A 20658-nucleotide genomic window follows, 5' to 3' on the forward strand; every position below is an offset into this window, starting at 1 on the left:
TTCATGGGACTACTTTAAGTGTTTATCCATTTAGAAAGATGTTGCCTTTGGTTTTGTTATCAATAGCTTTAATTATGCTGAGGTATGTTCCCTCTAGTCCAATTCCATTTAGGCCTTTGAACATAAATGCATGCTGAATTTTGTCAAAAGCCTTTTCTACATCTATTGAGATGACAATGTGGTTTTTGTCTTTGACTCCATTTATATGTTTAATGACGTTTATTGAGTTGCATATTCAACCATCCCTGCATCTCTGGGATAAAGCCCACTTGATCCTGGTGAATGATTTTTGATGTGTTTCTGTATGTGCTTTGCAAGTATTTTGTTGAGAATTTTTGCATCTATGTTCATTAAAGTTATGGGTCTATAGTTTTCTTTTTTAGTTGTGTCTTTATCCAGTTTGGGTATTAGAGTAATGCTGGCTTCATAGAAAGAATTTGGGAGTTCTCCCTCTGTTTCTATCTTTTTAAATAATTTGAATAGTATTGGTTGCATGTCTTCTTTAAATGTCTGGTAGAATTCTACTGTAAATTCATCTGGGCCTGAGCTTTTTTTTGGGGGGGGGCTTTTTATTAATGTTTCAATTTCCTTATCTGTTATGGGTCTGTTCAAACTGTTTATATCTTCTTGGTTTAACTTTGGTGGTTCCCATGTTTTTATATATCCATCCATTTCTTTCAGATATTCAAATTAGGTAGCATATAGGTTTTCAAAATATTCCCTTATAATAGTCTGGACCTTTTGGGTGTCTGTTGTGATGTTTCTCCTTTCATCGCTGATTTTGTTGATTTGGATTTGATCTTTCTTTCTTTTGGTTAACTGGGCTAAGGGTTTGTTTATCTTGTTTAGCTTTTCAAAGATCCAGCTCTTAGATTCATTGATTCTTAGTATTGTTTCTTTGTTTCCATTTTGTTAATTTCTGCTCTGATTTTTGTTATTTCTTTTCTTCTGCTGGGTTTGGGTTTCATTTGTTCTTGCCTTTCCAGGGTCTTGACTTGTAGTGTTAGGTCATTTATTTGGGCTCCTTCTAATTTTTTAATGAGGACACTTAGAGCTATAAACTTCCCTCTTAGGACTGCTTTTAAAGTATCCTACAGGTTGTGTAGTGTTGTATTGTCCTTTTCATTGAATTTCAGGACTTCTTTTATTTCTTTCTTAATTTCACCTTTGACCCACTCATTGTTTAGCAGTGTGTTGTTTAATCACCATGAGTTCATATAGTGACTAGGGCTTTGTCCAGTGTTGATTCTGAGCTTTATTGCATTGTTATCCTAGTTTGTTCTTCATTGCTGTGACAAAATACTCTGACCACTACCAACTTGGGGAGGAAAGGGTTTATTTAGCTTACATATCCCAGGTCACAGTTCATCCCAGAGCCCAAGGTAGGAACCCAGGGCAGGAATCTGGAGGCAGGAGCTGGAGCACAGGGCATGGAGGAACTCTATTTACTGGCTTGCTTCCCTGGCCCCTGCTCAGCCTGCTTTCTTATGCAACACAGGCCCACCTTCCCAGGGGTAGCACCACCCACAGTGGGCTTGGTCCTCCCACATCACTCATCAAGAAGATGCCCTTCAGACATGGCCACAGGCCAGTCCAATAGAGGAAATTCCCCAACTGAAGCTCCCTCAACCCAGGTGTGTCAAGTTAACACTAAAGTTATCCAGCACAATTGTGGTCTGATAGAATGCATGGGATTATTTCAATTATTTTTTGTATTTATTGAGGTTTGTTTTGTGGCCCAGTATGTGATCAGTTTTGAAAAAGTTCCATGGGGTGCTGCATAGAAAGTGTATTCTTTGGTGCTTGGGTGGAATATTTGAAAGATGTCTGTTAGGTCCATTTTATGTATGGTATCATTAATTCGTATGTCTCTCTGTTTATTCTTTTCCAGTTGAGCTGTCTAATGGAGATAGTGCAGTATTGAAGTCCCATAATATTTCTAAGTTTGGGTTAATCTTTGTATTAAAGTCCTGTAGCATTTGGCTACACCAGAGTTTGGTGCATATGTGTTAAGGATTGCAATATCTTATTGGTTAACTGTTCCTTTGATCAGAATGAAATGACCCTCCTTATCTCTTCTGACTATTTTTACTTTGAAGTGTATTTTTTCAGATATTAGAATTACAGCCCCTGCTTGTTCCTTAGTGCCATTTGCTTATAATATTCTTTTCCATCCTTTTAGTTTAAGGTAGTGCCTGTCCTTGAAGGTAAGATGGGTTTCTTGCAGACAGCAAAGAGGTGGATTTTATTTCTTAATCCATTCTCTTAGCCTGTGTCTTTAGACTGGGGAGTTTAGTCCATTGTTATTTCAGGTTATTAGCGAAAGATGTGTATTGGTTGCCATCATTTTGTTTGCTGTTTGTGTTCTCTGTCTAATTTTGTGTTTCCTCAATTACACCTTTATTTATTTTCTTTCATCACTGCTAGGGTATAGTTGTTTCTTCTTCTCTCTGTATTGCTTCAAATATTCTTTGAAAGGCTGGTTTTGTGGACATATATTCTTTCAGGCTTTTTGTGTCGTGGAAGATTTTTCTTTCCCCCTCAACTATAATAGACATTTTTGCTGAGTAAAGTATTCTGGACTGGCATCTGTTGTCATGTAGAACTGGAAATATCTTGGACCATGCTCTTCCAGCGTTTATAGTTTACATTGATAAGTCAGCTGTAATTCTGATGGGCTTTCCTTTATATGTCACTTGTTTTTCTTTTGCTGCTTTAAGTATCCTCTCTTTGTTCTGTACATTTAGTGTTTTTACTCTGATATGTCATGGGGAGTTTCTTTTCTGATCCTGTCTATTTGTTGTTCTATGTGCTTATTGTATTTGTATGGGGATGTCTTTTCTTAATTTCAGGAAATTCTCTTCTACAACTACAGTCCTGTTTAAGATCTGGTCAACACCATTAACCTGAAATTCTCCTCCTTCCTCTATTCCTGTGATCCATAGATTTGTTCTTTTCATGGTGTCCCACATCTCTTGCATATACCATTCCTACGTTTTCTTAAAATTTTCCATAATCTTTCCTTGAGTGACCCAACTCTTCAACTTTATCTTCCAGTATTGATATTCTGTTTTCCATTTCATTCATTCTAGCAGTGAGGCTTTCCCTTGTTGTTTCAAGTTGACTTATTGAGTTTTACACTTCCTTCTTTTCTACCTGAGTTTTCTTCAATGTTTCCATTTTTTGTGACTTCATTCAGAAGTTGATGCCTATCTTCTTTTAGTTCCTTGATTTGTTTCTTCATGTGTACTTTAAATTTGTTGAATTCCTTGATCATGTTTATGATTTTTCTTTTAAATTCAGTGTCCTGGGTTATCTCTAGCAGGTTCTCCTTGTAGAATTCTTTTACAAGATTGGTGGAGTTTGGTGGGGACATAGTATTTTGGCTTTCATTTTATTATTCTTTCTTTGTGATTTTGCCACGTGAATTTCTTTGTTGTTTGTGAGTCTAATATGACAATTAAGTTGAAGTATGCTTCTGTTTGTATTATCAGGGTCCCTAGATTCTTTCTTTATTGCTTATGTAAAGCTGGTTGGTACAGGTTTCAGGTTCTCTCAGGTTTAATTTGGAGGGAACTGATGGCTTCAGACCAGGTATTCAGGAGAACCCACAGAAGCCTGTTACACCCAGATCTCATGACCACCCCCAATGACCACCAAGGATTCCGGAGTGTATGCAACAGCAAAGAGCCTTTATTTGGCCTTAAGCTCGGGCCCTCAGATTTTACCGACACAGCGGATCCATACTGAGAACCCCGAACCAGGGCAGGGCAAGCTTTTTGTAGGGAGTTTTGTTGATGCCTGTGCTCACCAGCTGCACTTTAAAATGATTGGATGGTCCTATGTTCTGAGTACGGGGAGGATTCTTATTGGTAGGGGCTGTCTCTAGGGTTAGAATGTGCTGACTGTTATCTGTAGGGCCCGAAGTTTCTGTTTCTACCTTATAAGGATTTTACATGCCCAGGCTTACTTAATCTATGGCTTTCTCGGGGAGGGGGGAGGGGCAGTAGCAACTGGAGATTTACAACATGCCTGGGCTTGTCCAGGTTTGCCTGAAACAGCTAATCAAAATGGAGTCAGTGTATTTTGACTCTTGCATTTTGACTCTTCATTCCCCCCCCCCCCAGAGTTATGGCAGGGGTTAAATCTTTAAGCCAAGCGAATTACAGAAGCAGAAAGAAGTTGTTAGATGAGTCAGAGTCCCACATTTCCCCCTCTCCTAGTAACTAGGGGTGACCCAATCATGGGTCTGGGTTGAGGTCTCTAATTAGGGGGTCCAAGGCCTGATACTGGGACCTCAGGACCATGAGTTGTACTCATCTGTTCTCTGATAAAGGCAGTCGACTGATTGATGATACATGGCCCAATAGTTAACACTAATAGGAGGAGGATTATGGGCCCAGCTAAGGCTGAAAGCAAGGTGGTGAGCCAGGGAGACCAATTAAACAGTTGTTCATACCACCCAGGGTCTTTTTGTACTCTATCCTTGATACCTTTCCTGAGCAGAGCCATAAAATTGCTAATCACACCAGAATGGTTAGCATAAAAACAGCATTCTTCTTTTAAGGCTACGCACAAGCCCTCTTGTTGCATAAGAAGGCGATCAAGACCTCTTCTATTCTGTAAGGCAACCTCAGCTAATGAGTTTAGGGATTGTTCTAATTTAATTACAGACTGTTCCAGATTTCTGAGATCTGCATCAATCACTACCTGGAGAGTCTTGTAGTTTTGGTCCTGCAAAATAAAGGCCAAGGTTCCCACTCCAGTCGCCCCAGCTATACCTAGGGCAATTAAGGAGGATAACAAAATGGCTGCTGTCCCTATGGCTCTCTTAGTTCTGGGGATGGAAAGGGGTGAGTAGGCTAGTTCCATCTGGGTCTCCTCACAGTAAGTCATCTTAGGGAATAGCTGTACCATGGCACAACAAACTTTCATGTTATTAAGGATGGTCCCATGAATGCAGGGGGTCAAACAGTAGAGCAAGCCCACCATCCAGAAGTGGCAGAGTAATAGCTGTCATTTGAAGCAGAGACTGTGTGGTTACATAGCCCTGTCAGGGCCTAGACACCAGGGGCAGGGCACAGATCCTTGCCCCAGTTACCTGTGGGAGAGAAAGTTTTCCTTGCTGTCCCCAGGAGCATTGGTTACTAGAAACTTGGGAATAGTTACCTACTATAGCTATGCCTGTATAGAAAGGCAGCTGGGCACTCAAACAGGGCCAGCACTCCACAGTTAGGTTTGGCTTGGAGGCATTGAGCACCTTGAAAGTGGTGGTAACCAGCAGCCAAATAGGGTGGCCCGGGGGTGGAGCTGCTGGTGCCCCTACACTTACCCCTTTACCCCCAAAGACTGTTATATTTTCCCTTGGAGGTGGGGGCTTAAGGCTGGAGTTGGGTTTTAGGGGAACTAAGATGGGATTGGGGCCCATGCCTTGGGGTATCAGAGAAGTGGGGGCTTCTTTTCTGAGGATGATAGTGAAGAGCCCCCCTGGGCTAAAGTTATAAGTTCTCAATCCCCAGGTTTTCCCACCTCCCAAGTGGTGTCTCTTTTTCCTGCATCAGTAAACACCACCTTAACAGGGTTGCAACATGTTTTCATAGAATATGTTTCAACCCTCTGGCTGTGGTAAATGATATCAGGTGTGTTATTATGGAGCACTTTCATAAGATCATCTTTAATGGGGGCTGTCCAATAGATGTTCCCCATGCTCACACAATCCCAGGACTTACAAAAATAATTGCTGGCTACCCCACATCGTTTACTCCAGTCTCTTCTCCTGCTCCCAGTACAGATATAAAAATAAGCATGACGCAGCCCCCAATGGTCCTGTAAGCAGCAGAGGTCGAAGCCTAACTCTGGGTACCAGGTGTTTAGTGGGGCTGTCTTGGATGTCTGGACCAAGATATCTCCAGTAGAAGTGTCCAGGAGCTGCCAGGTGAGATTGTAGGGTTAGTGAGGGTTAACAGTTATACATATGTCCATTCCAAGCAGCAGAGTAAATATCAAGAGTGGCACAGCCTTAGCTTGAGGGTGTTGTCGGTGTCCTTGCGGACTTTCCATGTTGTAGGAACCGGCATAGAGGTCAGTGGAGGGTGAAGGTTGTCTGGGTCTAGGTGTGGATTCATTAGTTGGATGTGGGTGTGATGAATCCAGGTGGCAACTCTGTCTACCTTTACTGCGGTTGGGGTTGTCAGGAGCACCACATATGGTCCTTTCCAGCGAGGTTCCAGGGTGTCTCAGCGGTGTCTGTGGACTTAGACCCAATCGCCAGGCCGGTAGTTGTGTGGGGTAGGAGGAGGAGCAGTCTCATAGATAGCTTTCAGGCAAGGCCACACATCCTTATGGGCGTGTGCTACAGCCTCAAGAGAATCAAGCAATTGACAGTTATCAAACTCAGCAAGCAATTCAGCTTTTAAATTGGGGAGGATGGGAGGGGGTCTTCCAAACATGATTTCATATGGAGTTAAACCCAACAGATAGGGTGAGTTTCATACCCTATATAGAGCAAAGGGAAGGAGAGCCACCCAGTCCCTGCTAGTCTCCATGGTTAATTTAGTAAGGGTCTCTTTTAGGGTTCTATTCATCCCTTCTACCTGTCCAGAACTCTGAGGCCGGTAGACACAATGTAATTTCCATTTTGCCCGCAATCCTTTTGCTAACACTTCTGTTACCTGAGAGGGGAATGCTGGTCCATTGTCTGAGCTCAGAAGAGCTGGCATACCATACCTTGGAAGAATGTCTTCCAGTAGCTGGTTGGTGACCATTTGTGCAGTTTCATGCTTGGTAGGGTGCACCTCAGTCCATCCTGAAAAAGTATCTACCAGAACTAAAAGATATTTGTAACCATATTTGCCAGGTTTTATCTCTGTAAAGTCCTTTACCCAGTGGGCTCTGGGCTTGGAGTCCCTCAACCGGGTCCCCTGTTCTTTGGGAAGGTTCTCCATATTTGTCAGCCTGCAGCTAAGACATTTGGAGGTGATTGAATTGACATATGATTGGAGGTTCAGAACCTTAAGGTCAGCGTTTCTTAGGAGGTCTTCTGTTTTCCAAGTGCCCAGGTGGGTGGTCTGATGGATGTGATTGAGAAGATCTTTGGCTAGGTTACTGGGCAGGATGATCCTGCAGTCCCATGTATGCCACCAGGCATCAATCTTTTGGGTCATGGGAAGTTTGTGTATTAGCTTCAGGTCTTTCTGAGAGTAATCAGGTTAGTCCGGTATCACGGGTGGCCCTGGGTCTGGCAGATGGATAGCCAGGACTAAGGTGGCTTTCAGGGCCATCTCCTTGGCAACCTGGTGTGCCCTCTGGTTTCTTCAGGCTATAGGTGTATCTGTCTTTTGGTGCCCGGGCAATGGATGATAGCCAGTTTCTTAGGTAGCCATAGGGCAGCCAGTAAGTCTAGGATTTCTTGTTTATTTTTAATAGTCTTTCCCTCAGCTGTGAGCAGCCCCCTCTCCTAGTAGATGGCCCCATGTACATGGGCTGTGGGAAAGGCTTACTGGCTATCCGTATACACATTCAAATTTTTGTCCTTGCCTAATTTAAGAGCCTCAGTCAAGGCTATCAGCTCAGCCCTCTGGGTTGAAGTCCCTGCAGGCAAGAGCCGCCACCCAGACAGTTTCAGTCTCTGTTATTACCGCTGCCCCCACATACCTCTGTCCATTCTGCATGAAACTGCTGCCATCATTAACCAAGTGGCTTCAGCACCAGGAAGCAGCTGATCAGTCAAGTCTTTTCTGAGCCCATGTACTTGGTTCAAGATCCCCATGCAAATCATGTAAGGGCATGTCCAGATCTGGATTGGGCAGCTGGGTGGCCAGATTGAGGGCTGTTCTTGGGAGGAAAAGATCCTTGGGGTTTAAGAAGCAAGCTTTAATAGTGAGTCATTCGGGCATTGCTCAACCAGCGGTCAAGTGGCTACTTGAGAACTCCCTCAATGGCGTGAGGGGTTGTGGTACACAATTCTTGTCCTAAGGTTAACTTGTCTGCATCTTTGACTAGAAGAGCCATGGCTGCTATAATTCACAAACAGGGCAGCAACCCAGCAGCAACCAGGTACAGTTTTTTTTTTTTTTTGGCAGATATTCCACCGGCCTATTCCAGGGCCCCAGAGTCTGAGTTAGGACTCCTTTTTCCACCCCCTTCTTTTCATCTATGAACAGATGAAAAGGCTTAGTAACATCCAGAAGTCTTAGGGTTGGGGCAGCTAGGAGGGCCTGTTTGATCTTACTGAAGGCCTCTTCCTGGACCTCTGTCCAAATAAAGGGCTTGTTTTCCTGTGTGACTTCATAGAGGGGCCTCACCAACTCAGCAAATCCTGGGATCCACAAGCATCAGAATCCTGCTGACCCCAGGAACTCCCTCACTGCTCTCCGGGAATGAGGGGTGGGTATTTTCAGCACTGTTTCTTTCCTGGTATCTGTAAGCCACCTTTGTCCTTCTTTTAATGTGTATCCCAAATAAGTGACCTCTCTCCAGCATATTTGGGCTTTCTTGGCAGATGCCCGATATCCCAGTCTGCCTAGGGTTGCCAGGAGGTCTCTAGTTCCCTGCTGACACTGCAAGGCATCAGCAGCAGCTATCAAGATGTCATCCACATATTGTAATAGGGTGAACTGGGAGTGTTCCAGCCAGTATTCACCCAGGTCTTCATGGAGGGCCTCATCAAACAGGGTGGGTGAATTTTTGAATCCCTGTGGCAGGCAGGTCTAAGTCGGCTGCCCGTTGAAGCTGATCTCCTGGTCTTGCCATTTGAAAGCAAAGAAGGGCTGGCTCTCTTTGGCCAGAGGCAGGCAAAAGAGGCATCTTTCAAGTCTAACACCATGTACCAGTTTCTCGAAGGTGGCAAGGAACTCAGGAGAGTCTAAGGATTAGGTACTGTTGGATGAACATCCATAAGCCACTTGTTTACCTCTCTCAAGCCCTGGACTGGCCAATAGTCATTTGAATTTGGCTTTTTGACTGGCAGCAGGGGGATATTCCAAGCTGATCAGCAAGGCACCAAGATGCCCTGATTTCTCAGGCAACTGATATGAGGAGTGATCCCCAGCCTGGCCTCCTGGGACATAGGGTACTGCTTAACTCTGGCTGGTAAGATTCCAGGCTTAAGCTCTATCCAGATGGGGGGCTTTTGGAGCTGCCAGCCCCATGCCCCCTGTCTCAACCCAAGCTGCAGGGAACTCCTTTAGCAGTGTGGAAACCTCCTCCTTTGGTGTAGAGGCCAGTTTTTGATGTAACATAAACTCATCCTCTAGTTGTAGGGTGAGTACTTGGATCGGGTGGCCTTCTTAATCAGTCATTTGGGCCCCACTAGGGGTGAAATGAATGTGGGCTCCAATTTTGGTGAGCAAGTCTGCCCAAGAGAGGTTAGGGGCACTCTGGAATGACAAAGAAGGAGTGGGACACCTGGCCCTTGCCCAGGCCCACTTTTCTTCAGGTGGTCCATGAGTATTGGTTCATACCAGTAGCCCCTTGTACCCAAGATTTTTTGTGTGACAGCTTTCCTTGGGGCTCAGTTAATACTGAGTGTTAGGCATCCATATCCACATGGAAGCACATGGGCATCCCCTTCACTTTGAGGGTTACCCTAGGTTTGGGGAGGGGATCCGAACCCCAACATCCCCCAGTCACTCATTTCTCTGAACTCAAGGATTTGTACCCCTTCTCAATCCCTGCCTCACCCAGCAGGTTTTTCTGGGCAATCTTTTATCCAGTGGCCCATCTTTTTGAAATAGGCACATTGGTTCCTCTGTAACCTTGGTCGCCCTTCTCATGGTTTCCTACCTGAGTCCACAGAGAGGTAGCGCCATTGATGTTACCACTCATCAGGCAACTTTGGGTCATAGACAGAAGGATCTTAATGAAGTCTCTGACCTGCTTGGTGCTAGCAGCGGCTGCAGCTCGAGCCTGTTTTTCTTCCAGACTTTCTCTGTGGTTATAGATCCTCTCTGCCACTGCCAACAGCTCCGGCAGAGTCTTATCTGCCAATCTATCTAGTTTCTGTAATTTGCGCCTGATGTCAGGCACTGACTGGTTGACAAAGACCAATACGACTGCATTCTTGTTTTCTGGTGCCTCTGGATTCATGGGTGTATAAGTTTGGAACGCCTCAAGGATCCTTTCTAAAAAGGCTGCTGGGGATTCTGTTTTTTCCTTGCTGCACATCACTAATCTTAGCCAACTAGTTGGGCACCTTGCTGTGGCCTGGAGACCCCCCATTAGAGTCTGGAGGTAGACCCAGAGCCTCTCCTTACCTCTGCCACACTGAATCCCAGTTTGGTCAGGCTAATGGGAAGGCTTCATCGATCAGCTCCTGGTTGATTGTAGAATTCCCATCCACCCAGGGACCAGCTTCCAGGCCTCAGTTTGGATCTAGTCCCTCTCCTCGGTAGTAAATAGAACCTGTAATAGCTGCTGGATGTTGTCCCAAGTGGGCTGATGGGTGAAAAGACCAGATTCTAACAGATCAATAAGGCCCTGTGGTTTCTCAAAGAATTTGGCCATTTGCAATTTCCACTTGTAGAGGTCACTGGTGGTGGCAAATGGTCAATATTGCATTTGTTAGTCTCCTGCCTCATTAAGTGGTCCCACTGCCCTTAAGGGAAGGATGGTGGAGTCTGTTGCTGCTCGCGGCTGTCCTCTCTGGACCCTCCTCTGAGTTTGGGGAATGCTCTGAGCCCCAGGGGCCTGGGCTGCCTCAGCCTTTCCTGGGAGCTCTGAATGCTCCAGTTGTGCCGGTGGTGTGGGCAAGTATGGGGGAGGCTCAAGCAGAAGTTCTTCTTCCATACCACCCTGGAGGACAGGATAAAGTGGGGTGGATGGTTTAGTTCCACTTTTCTGCTGCTCACCATCAAGCAGGGCAAGGATGGTTGTCTTTGAACCCTGTGGTGGCAAAAATGGTCTGAGCCATTGGGGGGCTCTTCAACCAGGATCTGCCAAGTTGCCATGTAAGGAACCTGATCGGGGTGTCCTGGTCACCCGGAAATGATGTTTTTAGCCCTGTAAATAGTGGGGTCAAAGTTTCCTCCTCCAGCCATTCAACATTGAAGGTTGGCCATTCATTCCTGCAAAAGATAAAGGGTTTGCCTTCTTGACTTCCAACCCTTGTCCTCTAGCCTTCTTTTTGAAGTCAGAAAAATGGTCCCAGAAAAGACTTAAGGGTGTTACTTGACTTTGTTCAATGTCTATAACTAAGTAAGTCACAAATAATACAGACAATACAAAGACACACAATGACAAGACAATGCTTCCTGGTGCCTTAAACAAGAACTGAAAGTGGGATGTAGGCCACTCATCATTCCGCAGGTGTGACCTGCCTCACCGCTTCAAAATTACAAGTGGGATCCAATCCCTATCAGGTGGGTCTGGGATGTCTCCTGCGTCCCACGACCTGGCATCTTCCAGCACGTCCGCCTAGACAGCCAACAGGCTAACAAGGTAACAGGGGCCCAAATTCAAGAGTGCGCAACACAAACAAGGAGACAAAGACACTTACCGGCCAGACCAAGCTCAATGCTCTGGGAGGTCCTATGGAATCTTGGGAATCCTGGGACGAACTCCCAAATGTTATGCCCAGATCTCGCAAACCCCAGTGACCACCAAGGAGTCCAGAGTGTGTGCAATAGTAAAGAGGGCTTAAGCTTGGGCCCTCAGATTTCACCTACATAGCAGATCCGTACTGAGAGCCCCGAACCAGGGTGGGGCAAGCTTTTTATAGGGAATTTTGCTGAAGCCCGTGCTCGCCAGATGCATTTTAAAATGATTTGATGGTCCTATGTTCTGAGTACGGGGAGGATTCTTATTGGTAGGGGCTGTCTTTAGGGCATTGGAATGTGCAGACTGTTATCTGTAGGGCAAGAAGTTTCTGGCTCTACCTTATAAGAATTTTACATGCCTGGGCTTGCTTAATCTATGGCTTTCTGGAGGGGTGTGGGGGGTAGGTAACAACTGGAAATTTACAACATGCCTGGGCTTGTCCAAGCTTGCCTGAAACAGCTAGTCAAAATGGAGTCAGTGTATTCTGACTTTTGCATTTTGACCCTTCAAAGCCCAATTCAGGTTCCAGTCAGGTACACTCAAGCTTCTTTTGTAGGACCCCCAGATTGGGGTACCCTATGTTCTCGGGAGGTCGCACCCCAATAACTCAGTCCTCAAACCAGTAGATGCAATTGCAAGAGGATTTAATCATCCAGACAGACTCCCCCTTAATCAAAAGGGGAAGTGCAGATTCAGTTTAGAAGCTGCGTTATATAGACAAAAACCACAAGCAGTAAGGGGCTGGTATTTAGGTCACAATAGGAGCTTGGTTACATAGTTACAGCAGAAATGGGAGGGGGGATTTTTCAGGTATTTTTCCAGCTTGATCAAAGGAGCATGAAAAGGTCAGGTCATCTTTTCTTTTCTATAGTTAGAATTATTTTTCTTTTGCTTCCTTGTACAGTTTCCCAGAATATAGCTTGGGAAACTTAGTTTTACTTTAATCTGGGGGGCTTTGATTTATGATTCCATCAACACAAATTGTTCCTCATTATGGGGTTAATCCTAGAGGGCTGAAGCCTAACCAACTGCGGCAAATGGACATTACTCATGTTCCAGATTTTGGCAGACAAAGGTATGTACATGTTTATATAGATAGGTATTGCTGAGTAAGAACCAAAGCCTGAGTCACTGATAAGTGGTCTCTAATGAATTGTAGCAATCTATTGAGTATACATGCTCCAAAGGTTAAAAGGAGGAGAAGAATTACTAGGGGGCCTATTAGGGTGGACACTAAGGTAGTGAACCAGGGGCTTTTATTAAACCATCCTTCAAACCATCCTTGTGTGGATTCACGTTCTTTTTGTCTGTCATCTAATCTCTGGCGGAGCTTAGACATGGAATTTTTAATAACTCCAGAGTTATCAGCATAAAAGCAACATTCTTCTCCCAGAGCCGCACAAAGTCCCCCCTCTTTAAGGAAAAGCAGATCCAATCCTCTCCTGTTCTGCAACACTACTTCAGAGAGAGAGGTTAGAGATTTCTCTAGGAGGGTAATTGACTGTTCTAGTGCCTTAATGTCTTCATCTACAGCTTTTTGTAAGTCTGCATAATTTTGAGGTCCTTGTAGTAAGGCAGCGGTTCCAGTTCCTATCCCTGCTGCCACTCCTGCTCCTAGAAGTATTGCTAGGGTTAGAGACACAGGCTCTCTTTTATATCTGCCTGGATGTTGCTTAAAAAACTGTTCTAAGGAATCTGCAGGGTGATAGAATACTCGGGGTAGAAGTTTAACCATAACACAATAGTCTTGAGAGGTATTAAGAACCATACTAGCTACACACAGGGTTAATCCAGAGCTACATGCCCACCAAGTCCCTGGTTGGGGTAGGAGATAATAATTTCCTTCCCCTGAGGCTACAGATATAGTGGAGTTGCAAAGGTAGGTATGAGTTGAAAGTGGGTTTCCTAGACAGAGTCCAGATCCTGAGACTTCTGTGAGAGTTAGGGAATGAGGAGTTTCCCTATGGCATTGATCTGTTGAGGTGGTATTAATAAATGTTCCTAGTGTAGCTATACCTTCATAATAGGGAGGTGCTGCTGCTAGACACAGCCAACAAGATTCAGTCAAATTGGGGTTTGTCTGTCTAATGGCCTTATATGCCCCCTGAACTAGATTGAACAACCGGTTTCCTGTGGTTGAAACCTGAAAACTTGGGTAATGAGAGGTCTGTTCTGACAGGATGTTAGCTGGGGAGGTGCTAGGAAGTGAGTTGGGGAGGTGCTGTGAGGTAGCTTCAGGTATCAGAGCTAGCAGGGGATTTGGGTAGCTGAGGATGGGTTTCTGGATAGGTAAGATGGGGTTGGGACCTATAGCTATTGGGTAGGAGGAAGTATCTCTTTTAATAGTAAAAAGGAGGCCATCATCTGTTCGTTCCTTATATAATCTAATTCCCCAAGAATACCCCCTTCCCAATCTGTGGCCTTTTTACCTGTTGTGAATTCTATTCGGAGGGGGTTGCACCATTTCCCTTGACAGGCCTGTTTATGAATAGATTTTTATTCATTAAATTTTCCCTGCAAACGATTGTTCCCATGAGAATAATTTTCTTTTACAGTGATGTAATCCCATGATGAGGTTGGGGACCACCAAGTGTCCCCGGTGGTTTCGCACCCCCAGTTCTTGCAGAAGAAATGCCCCCCCCTCCACACTTAGGATTGAGAGACACAGCCCTGTGAAAGCCTGGGCAGACATAAAAGGTTAAGGTACGCAACATGGCCCGGTGTTCAGGAGGGCCGCATCCTCCCCATGGGTCCAGTCCCAGCCTCCCAGGAGGACTCGCCATGCTGGGTGCCTTTTCAGTATCGTGGGTTCCTTCTAAGTCCCAAGGCTCCTGTACCCCTAAAGCTAATTTGCACAAATCTGGGTACAATATGTAAGATATTTAGCCCTGTGGTCGCCTGGACAGACATAAAAGGTTAGTGTACGCAACATGGCCCAGTGTTCATGAGGGCCACATCCTCCCCACGGGTCAAGTCCCAGTCTCCCAGGGGGACTTTCTTTGTCAGGCACCACCTCAGTATTCCAGTTTCCTTCTAAATCCCAAGGCTCTGGTGCTCCTAAGGCTAATTTACACAAATCTGGATACAGTATAGGCCACCATGTGCCCTTTGGTGCCATCTTGTGGGTTTCAAACACTACAATACCCATTTGGTTAATTACTCGCCAGGTGGTCAGCACAGGGAGATGGGGACTTCCATAACTGGGGACAAGCCTATAAACAAATAGAATCATTAAGAATTTCTGGAGAGTCTTATTTTTAGAGGGTTGGATGTTCTGTGTAGATGTCATTTTTCAGTGTCCTCTTGAGTCGGAGCTCTCTTGACGTGGGAAGTGTGAATCCAAGCTGAGATTCCGTCCACTTTGAGGGCCGTAGGAGTAGTCAGGAGAACTGTGTAGGGTCCTTTCTACCGTGGTTCAAGGGTTTTCACGTTGTGTCTTCTCACGTACACCTGATCTCCAATTTGATAGGAATGAGGCGTTTGTAGATCACCAAGCTGGTAGACTGCAGCCAAGGGCCTCCAAACCTGGTTCTGGATGATATGGAGGGCTTGGAGCCTTGATTTTAAGCTGGGTTTATCAAAAGAAGAGGGCAAGGGGGACAAGGTTATATAGAGTGCAGGGGGTGGTCCTCCAAAAAGGATTTTATAGGGGGTTAAGCCATGTATAGTAGGAGTATTTCTAGCCGGAAATAAGGCTAGAGGCAGGAGTTGTACCCAGTCTTTAGTGCCAGTCTCTAGAGCTAATTTGGTTAAGGTCTCTTTAATAGTTCTGTTCATTCTTTCTACCTGTCCTGAACTTTGGGGTCTGTAAGCACAATGTAATTTCCAATTAATCCCCAATGCTTTGGCCACTCCCTGACTTACCTGGGAGACGAAGGCAGGGCCATTATCAGATCCAATTACCTTAGGCAGTCCAAATCGAGGGAAGATTTCTTCAATCAGTTTCTTTACCACAGTCTGGGCTGTTTCCTTTTTGGTGGGGAAAGCTTCAACCCACCCTGAAAAAGTGTCTATAAACACTAAAAGGTATTTATACCCATATTTTCCTGGGAGTACCTCAGTAAAATCTACTTCCCAGTTAGTCCCTGGTCGTGTCCCTCTTTCTCTCTTGCCAAATGGGACCTTTGACTTAGTTGCATTTACCAGGGAACATGAGACACAATCTCCCACTACTTTTTGAACTAGTTGATTGAGGTCTGGGAAGTAATAATGTTGTTCTTTTCTTTCTAATAGTGTTTTTAGTTTCTTGTGTCCCAAATGTGTCCACTGGTGAAGTTGGGAGATCAGCTCAAGTGCTGCTTCCCGGGGCAGTATAGTACGATTTTGATGTCTCCACATCTTGGTTTCAGGATCCAAAGTAGCATTAAGCTTTTGAACAAGTTCCAAATCTTGTTCAGTGTAAGTAAAAGAAGCTTCTGCTTTCTTTTCCTGTTTCTTCATCTCAGCCTTAAGGTCTGCATGTGTGTAAAGAATGTATGTACCTTCTGCTGCCTGACGGGCAGTTTCATCCACCATCCGATTGCCTCAAGCAATTGGCCCCTGGTCTCGTTGATGTCCAGGGCAATGAATTATGCTGACCTGTTTTGGCAAGTATAAGGCTTGTAGAAGGGCCACTATTGCTTCTTTGTTTTTGATGTCCTTACCAGCCGAGGTGAGGAGTCCCCGCCTCCGATAAATTTCCCCATGTATATAGGCAGTGGCAAATGCATAGCGGCTGTCAGTATAAATATTGACCTTTTTGCCCTTTGCTAATTTTAGGGCCTGAGTTAGAGCTTCTAATTCAGCTCGCTGGGCTGATGTTCCAGCTGGCAGGGCTTGGGCCCAAATTATCTTTTCCCCATCAACCACCGCAGCCCCCGCCTTACGCTCACCATTTCGTAGAAAGCTGCTCCCATCCGTGTACCAAGTGGCATCTGCATCTGTTAGGGGCTGGTCAGTGAGGTCTTCTCTGGTCCCATGTGTCTCCGCAAGTATTTGCTGGCAATCATGAGGAATCTCAGTGCCTTTCTCGGTGGCTGGTAGTAGCGTGGCGGGGTTTAGGGTGGCAGGGTTTCCAAACTTGATTTTTTCTGGATTTAATAGTAATGCCTGATAATGGGTCACCCTGGCATTTGACAGCCACCTGTCAGGAGGTTGTCTAATGATGGACTCCACTGCATGAGGTGTTATAACAGTTAGGGGCTGACCCATAGTGAGTTTGTCTGAGTCTTTAACTAAGGATGCTATTGCCACCATGATTCTCAAACATGGGGGCCAGCCAGCGGCCACATTGTCCAGTTTTTTTGAGAGATAAGCCACTGGTCTTTTCCAGGGTCCCAGAGTCTGAGTAAGGACTCCTTTTGCCATCCCATTATTTTCATCTATATGTAGGATGAAAGGTTTTGTCAGATCTGGCAATCCTAATGCTGGAGCCATCAGCAGCGCTCTTTTTATCTTGTCAAAAGCTTTCTGGTGTTCTTCAGTCCAGACAAAAGGGGTCCCACTCTTTGTTAAAGGATATAGAGGAGCTGCTATTTCAGCAAAACCCGGTATCCATAGTCTACAAAATCCTGTGCTTCCCAAGAATTCTCTGAGTCCTCTAGCTGAGGTTGGTGGGGGGATAGAGGCTACTGCCTGTTTCCTGCTCTCCATCAGCCAACGTTGCCCTCCCTCCAACCTATAGCCTAAATAGTTCACCTGCTGTAGGCAGATCTGGGCTTTCTTTGCCGAGGCCCGGTATCCAAGTTCCCCCAGTCTCAGCAGGAGAGCCTCAGTACCTTGCAGACAGCCAGCTTCTGTCTCAGCTGCTAAGAGGAGGTCATCCACATACTGAAGAAGCATAATCTGTGGGTTTCTTACCCAAAAATCAGCCAAATCACGGTGTAGAGCTTCATCAAACAGAGTAGGGGAGTTCTTGAATCCTTGGGGAAGTCACATCCAGGTTAGTTGTCCCGATATTCCAGCTTCAGGGTCCTTCCATTCAAAGGCAAAGATGGGCTGGCTAACCGGGCTCTTGCATGCCAGTCCTGGGCCTCCTGTCTCGGCCCATGCTAAAAGGATTTTATTTAGTCAATTGGATATACCAGGGGTTTCTGCTATCGGTCCCTCATACAACCGATGTTCATCCTCCAGTCGCAGGGTTAATACCTGTAATGGAGCTCCATCTTTTCCTTGTACAGTGGCTCCCAAGAAGGGGATATGGACAGTCTGGGACCAGTAAGAACGAGTGAGAGACCTGTCCTGTACTGAGGTCCACTTTTCTTTCTGTAGTCCATCTATATGTCTTTTCTCCAGTAGCCCCTTGGACCCAGGCTGTTTGTACAGTGGCTCCCTTTTTAGTGAAGTGGATGTGGGCTCCTAACTTGGAGAGTAAATCTCTCCCAAGAAGGGGATATGGACAGTCTGGGACCAGTAAGAACGAGTGAGAGACCTGTCCTGTACTGAGGTCCACTTTTCTTTCTGTAGTCCATCTATATGTCTTTTCTCCAGTAGCCCCTTGGACCCAGGCTGTTTTGGGTCTCATGGGTCCCTTGGTTGTTGTCAAAACTGAGTGTTGAGCTCTTGTATCTACCGTGAAGGTAGTCAATTGCCCCCCTATTCTTAGAGTTACCCTGGGCTCAGGGGGGAGCTCCTGGCCCCGACTCTCCTTGTCTCCTAGGGTCAGGACTGGGGTTGTCTTCTTTTGGAGTTTATTCAACTTCTTTGGGCATTCTCGAGCCCAATGTCCTCTCTCCTTGCAGTAGGCACATTGATCTTTGTCCACTCGGGGTCTTCTTTTGTCTCCCAGGTCCCTATCTGGTCCTGTTTCCTGAACTACTGTGGCCAAAATTCGACTCAACTCTTTATTTTTCTTTTTCTCTCTCTTATCTTCTCTGGCTTCCTGTTCTTTTCTAATTCTGTCCTCTCTTTCCTCTGAGGTCTCTCGCTTGTTGTAGATTTTCTCAGCTTCCCTTACTAAATCCTGTAAAGAGTACCTCTGAAGGCCCTCCAGCCGTTGGAGCTTACCAGGGATATCAGGAGCTGATTGTCCTATAAAGGCCATAATAAAATCTGCCTGATGCTCCTGGGCTGTGGGATCAAAAGGGGTATACATCCGATATCCCTCTATCAGATGTTCTAAAAATCCTGCAGGAGTTTCATTTTCTCCCTGGGTTATAGCACGTACCTTTGCCAAATTGGTTGGGCACCTTCCAGCCACTTTGAGACCCGCTAACAGAGTCTGGCGATAAAGACGGAGACACTCCCTATCTGCCACGGTTTCAGGGTCCCAGTTGTGTCTGGTCAGAGGAAATCCTGCATCTATTTCATTTGGGAGTTGAGTGGGTCTCCCATCCTCCCCAGGAACGTTCTTCTGGGCCTCCAGGATGACTCGCTGTCTTTCTTCTGTGGTTAGAAGGGCCTGGAGGAGTTGCTGACAATCCTCCCAGGTGGGTTGGTGGGTGAGAATAGACTCAATTAAAGCAGTTAAAGCCTGAGGGTCCTGAGAAAAAGAGGGGTTATGAGTTTTCCAATTATACAAGTCAGAGGCTGGAAAAGGCCAATACTGGATCTGGTCCCCTACAGTTTGTAGAGGAAAAATCTGGGCAGTCCCAGTTCCATCAGAGGGACCCCCTCTATCTCTTCTCAGGCGGAGTCTACTAGATGGTGGGGAGGAATGATCAGGTTCAGTGGAATCAGGAGATGGATGAGGTAGTTCTTGAGGTAGAGGTGCCTGTGCAGGAGGATAGGGAGGTGGGGGATCAAGGAGGGTTAGTGAAGCTTAGTCTTTGGGGAGGACTGGTTTCTGCTTCTTCTTCTCAGGGGAAGACTGAAGGGGCAGGAGGGAGGAAGTGAGACTTAGGGGTGCAGAAGGGGTAGGGGGGTCCTGATCATTCTCTCTGGTTCCCTGAGGAGGTAGGAACGGTCGTGCCCAAGATGTGGGGTTCCAAGCCAAGTCTTTATTCTTTAACCTGTAAGATAGTATCAAGGTCAAAAGTCCCATCCCTTGGCCATCCTTTTTCAAAAGAGGGCCACACAGAGGAATAGAGATCCTGCCACTTCTTCTTTTCAACCTCCAGTGATAAATTACGGGCCCGTTCCATGACCTCCTTCCAGTGTTCCAGGGTTAAGCTTAAAGAGGTAGTTAATGATTGACCCATGATAGAGGACACGAGAGAGAGAGAGAGAGAGAGAGAGAGAGAGAGAGAGAGAGAGAAAGATAAAGATGCCACTCCAAACAATAGTGACCTGTGAATGTGCTTATGAACAAGTACCTATCATTGTCCAGTTTTTCTTCTGCGGGGGACGTGAATTTATCTGGGATTCACGTCTGGGACCCCCTTATCCTTTCATGGAAGTCTTTTAGTGGCGAGCGCCCTGTGGCTCTTACTTGCTCGACCCGTACCCGTGGGGCTTTTAGTGGCTAGAGAGAAAGGAAGATATAGAAAGACCGTCCTGTCTCCACCCATGTGGGCAGTTGGGGTCCGCCAAGAGGGCTAAAAGCCTTTGGTTTACGTCAGGGAGTGGCCCTGACCAGAAAACCTCAATTTCTCCTTCACCTTTAACGGTCCCTCGTGAAGACTGGATCAAGAATAAAAGAGAGACAGAAAAGACAGAGAAAGCTTAAAATAGAGAGTGTAGAGAAAAATACAAAACTAGATGTTTCCTTAAAATACTAATATACTATTAAGTGCACACACACCGTGTTATATCACATTCAAATGGACCGGTCCTTCTTACACTCAGACACATACAGCACTCACCATTCTTGCTTTCAGGATCCCCAGATACAGATACAAACAGACAACAGAAAACCTCGGCGCGCTCTCTGATTCAAAACTAAAAGTACAGACCGGGAGGGGAATAGCCAAGCCAATTTCCCTTCTCCCGAGGTGAGGAGACACTGTCTTCCTCACTTCAGATCACCCTGGTCACTAGGGCCAGAGTGCTGGAACCTGGAGTCTCTGGGCATGTCTGCCACTCCCCTTGGTTCCCAGAATACAGACTTACAGGTCCTGTACAGGCACAACTGTTCAGACGGAATGTTCCCAGAGCAGGAAATGACAGACAGACATTAAGACCAAGACAAACCACAAGACAAGTCTTACCTCCTGCTGATTTGAGGAAATGGGTCTGGGGGCAACCGAATCCCAGACGAGCCCCCAA

The 20658-nt window shown here is 45.8% G+C and overlaps 1 protein-coding gene and 1 pseudogene across 1 annotated transcript in view; both read right to left on the bottom strand.

Moving 5' to 3' along the window:
• LOC115071728 overlaps positions 1-10086 on the bottom strand; it is a 145414-nt pseudogene extending 135328 nt beyond the window's left edge.
• A 7549-nt stretch (positions 10087-17635) lies between these two features.
• LOC115071729 overlaps positions 17636-20658 on the bottom strand; it is a 6590-nt gene continuing 3567 nt past the window's right edge. Inside the window, exon 2 of the mRNA XM_029567481.1 lies at positions 17636-19225. Within this exon, the coding sequence (XP_029423341.1) occupies positions 17636-19225 (1590 nt within the window). The remainder of the gene's footprint in view (positions 19226-20658) is intronic.

The sequence above is a fragment of the Nannospalax galili genome, unplaced genomic scaffold, assembly GCF_000622305.1.
Source record: "Nannospalax galili isolate Female #2095 unplaced genomic scaffold, S.galili_v1.0 scaffold399, whole genome shotgun sequence".
Lineage (NCBI taxonomy): Eukaryota > Metazoa > Chordata > Mammalia > Rodentia > Spalacidae > Nannospalax > Nannospalax galili.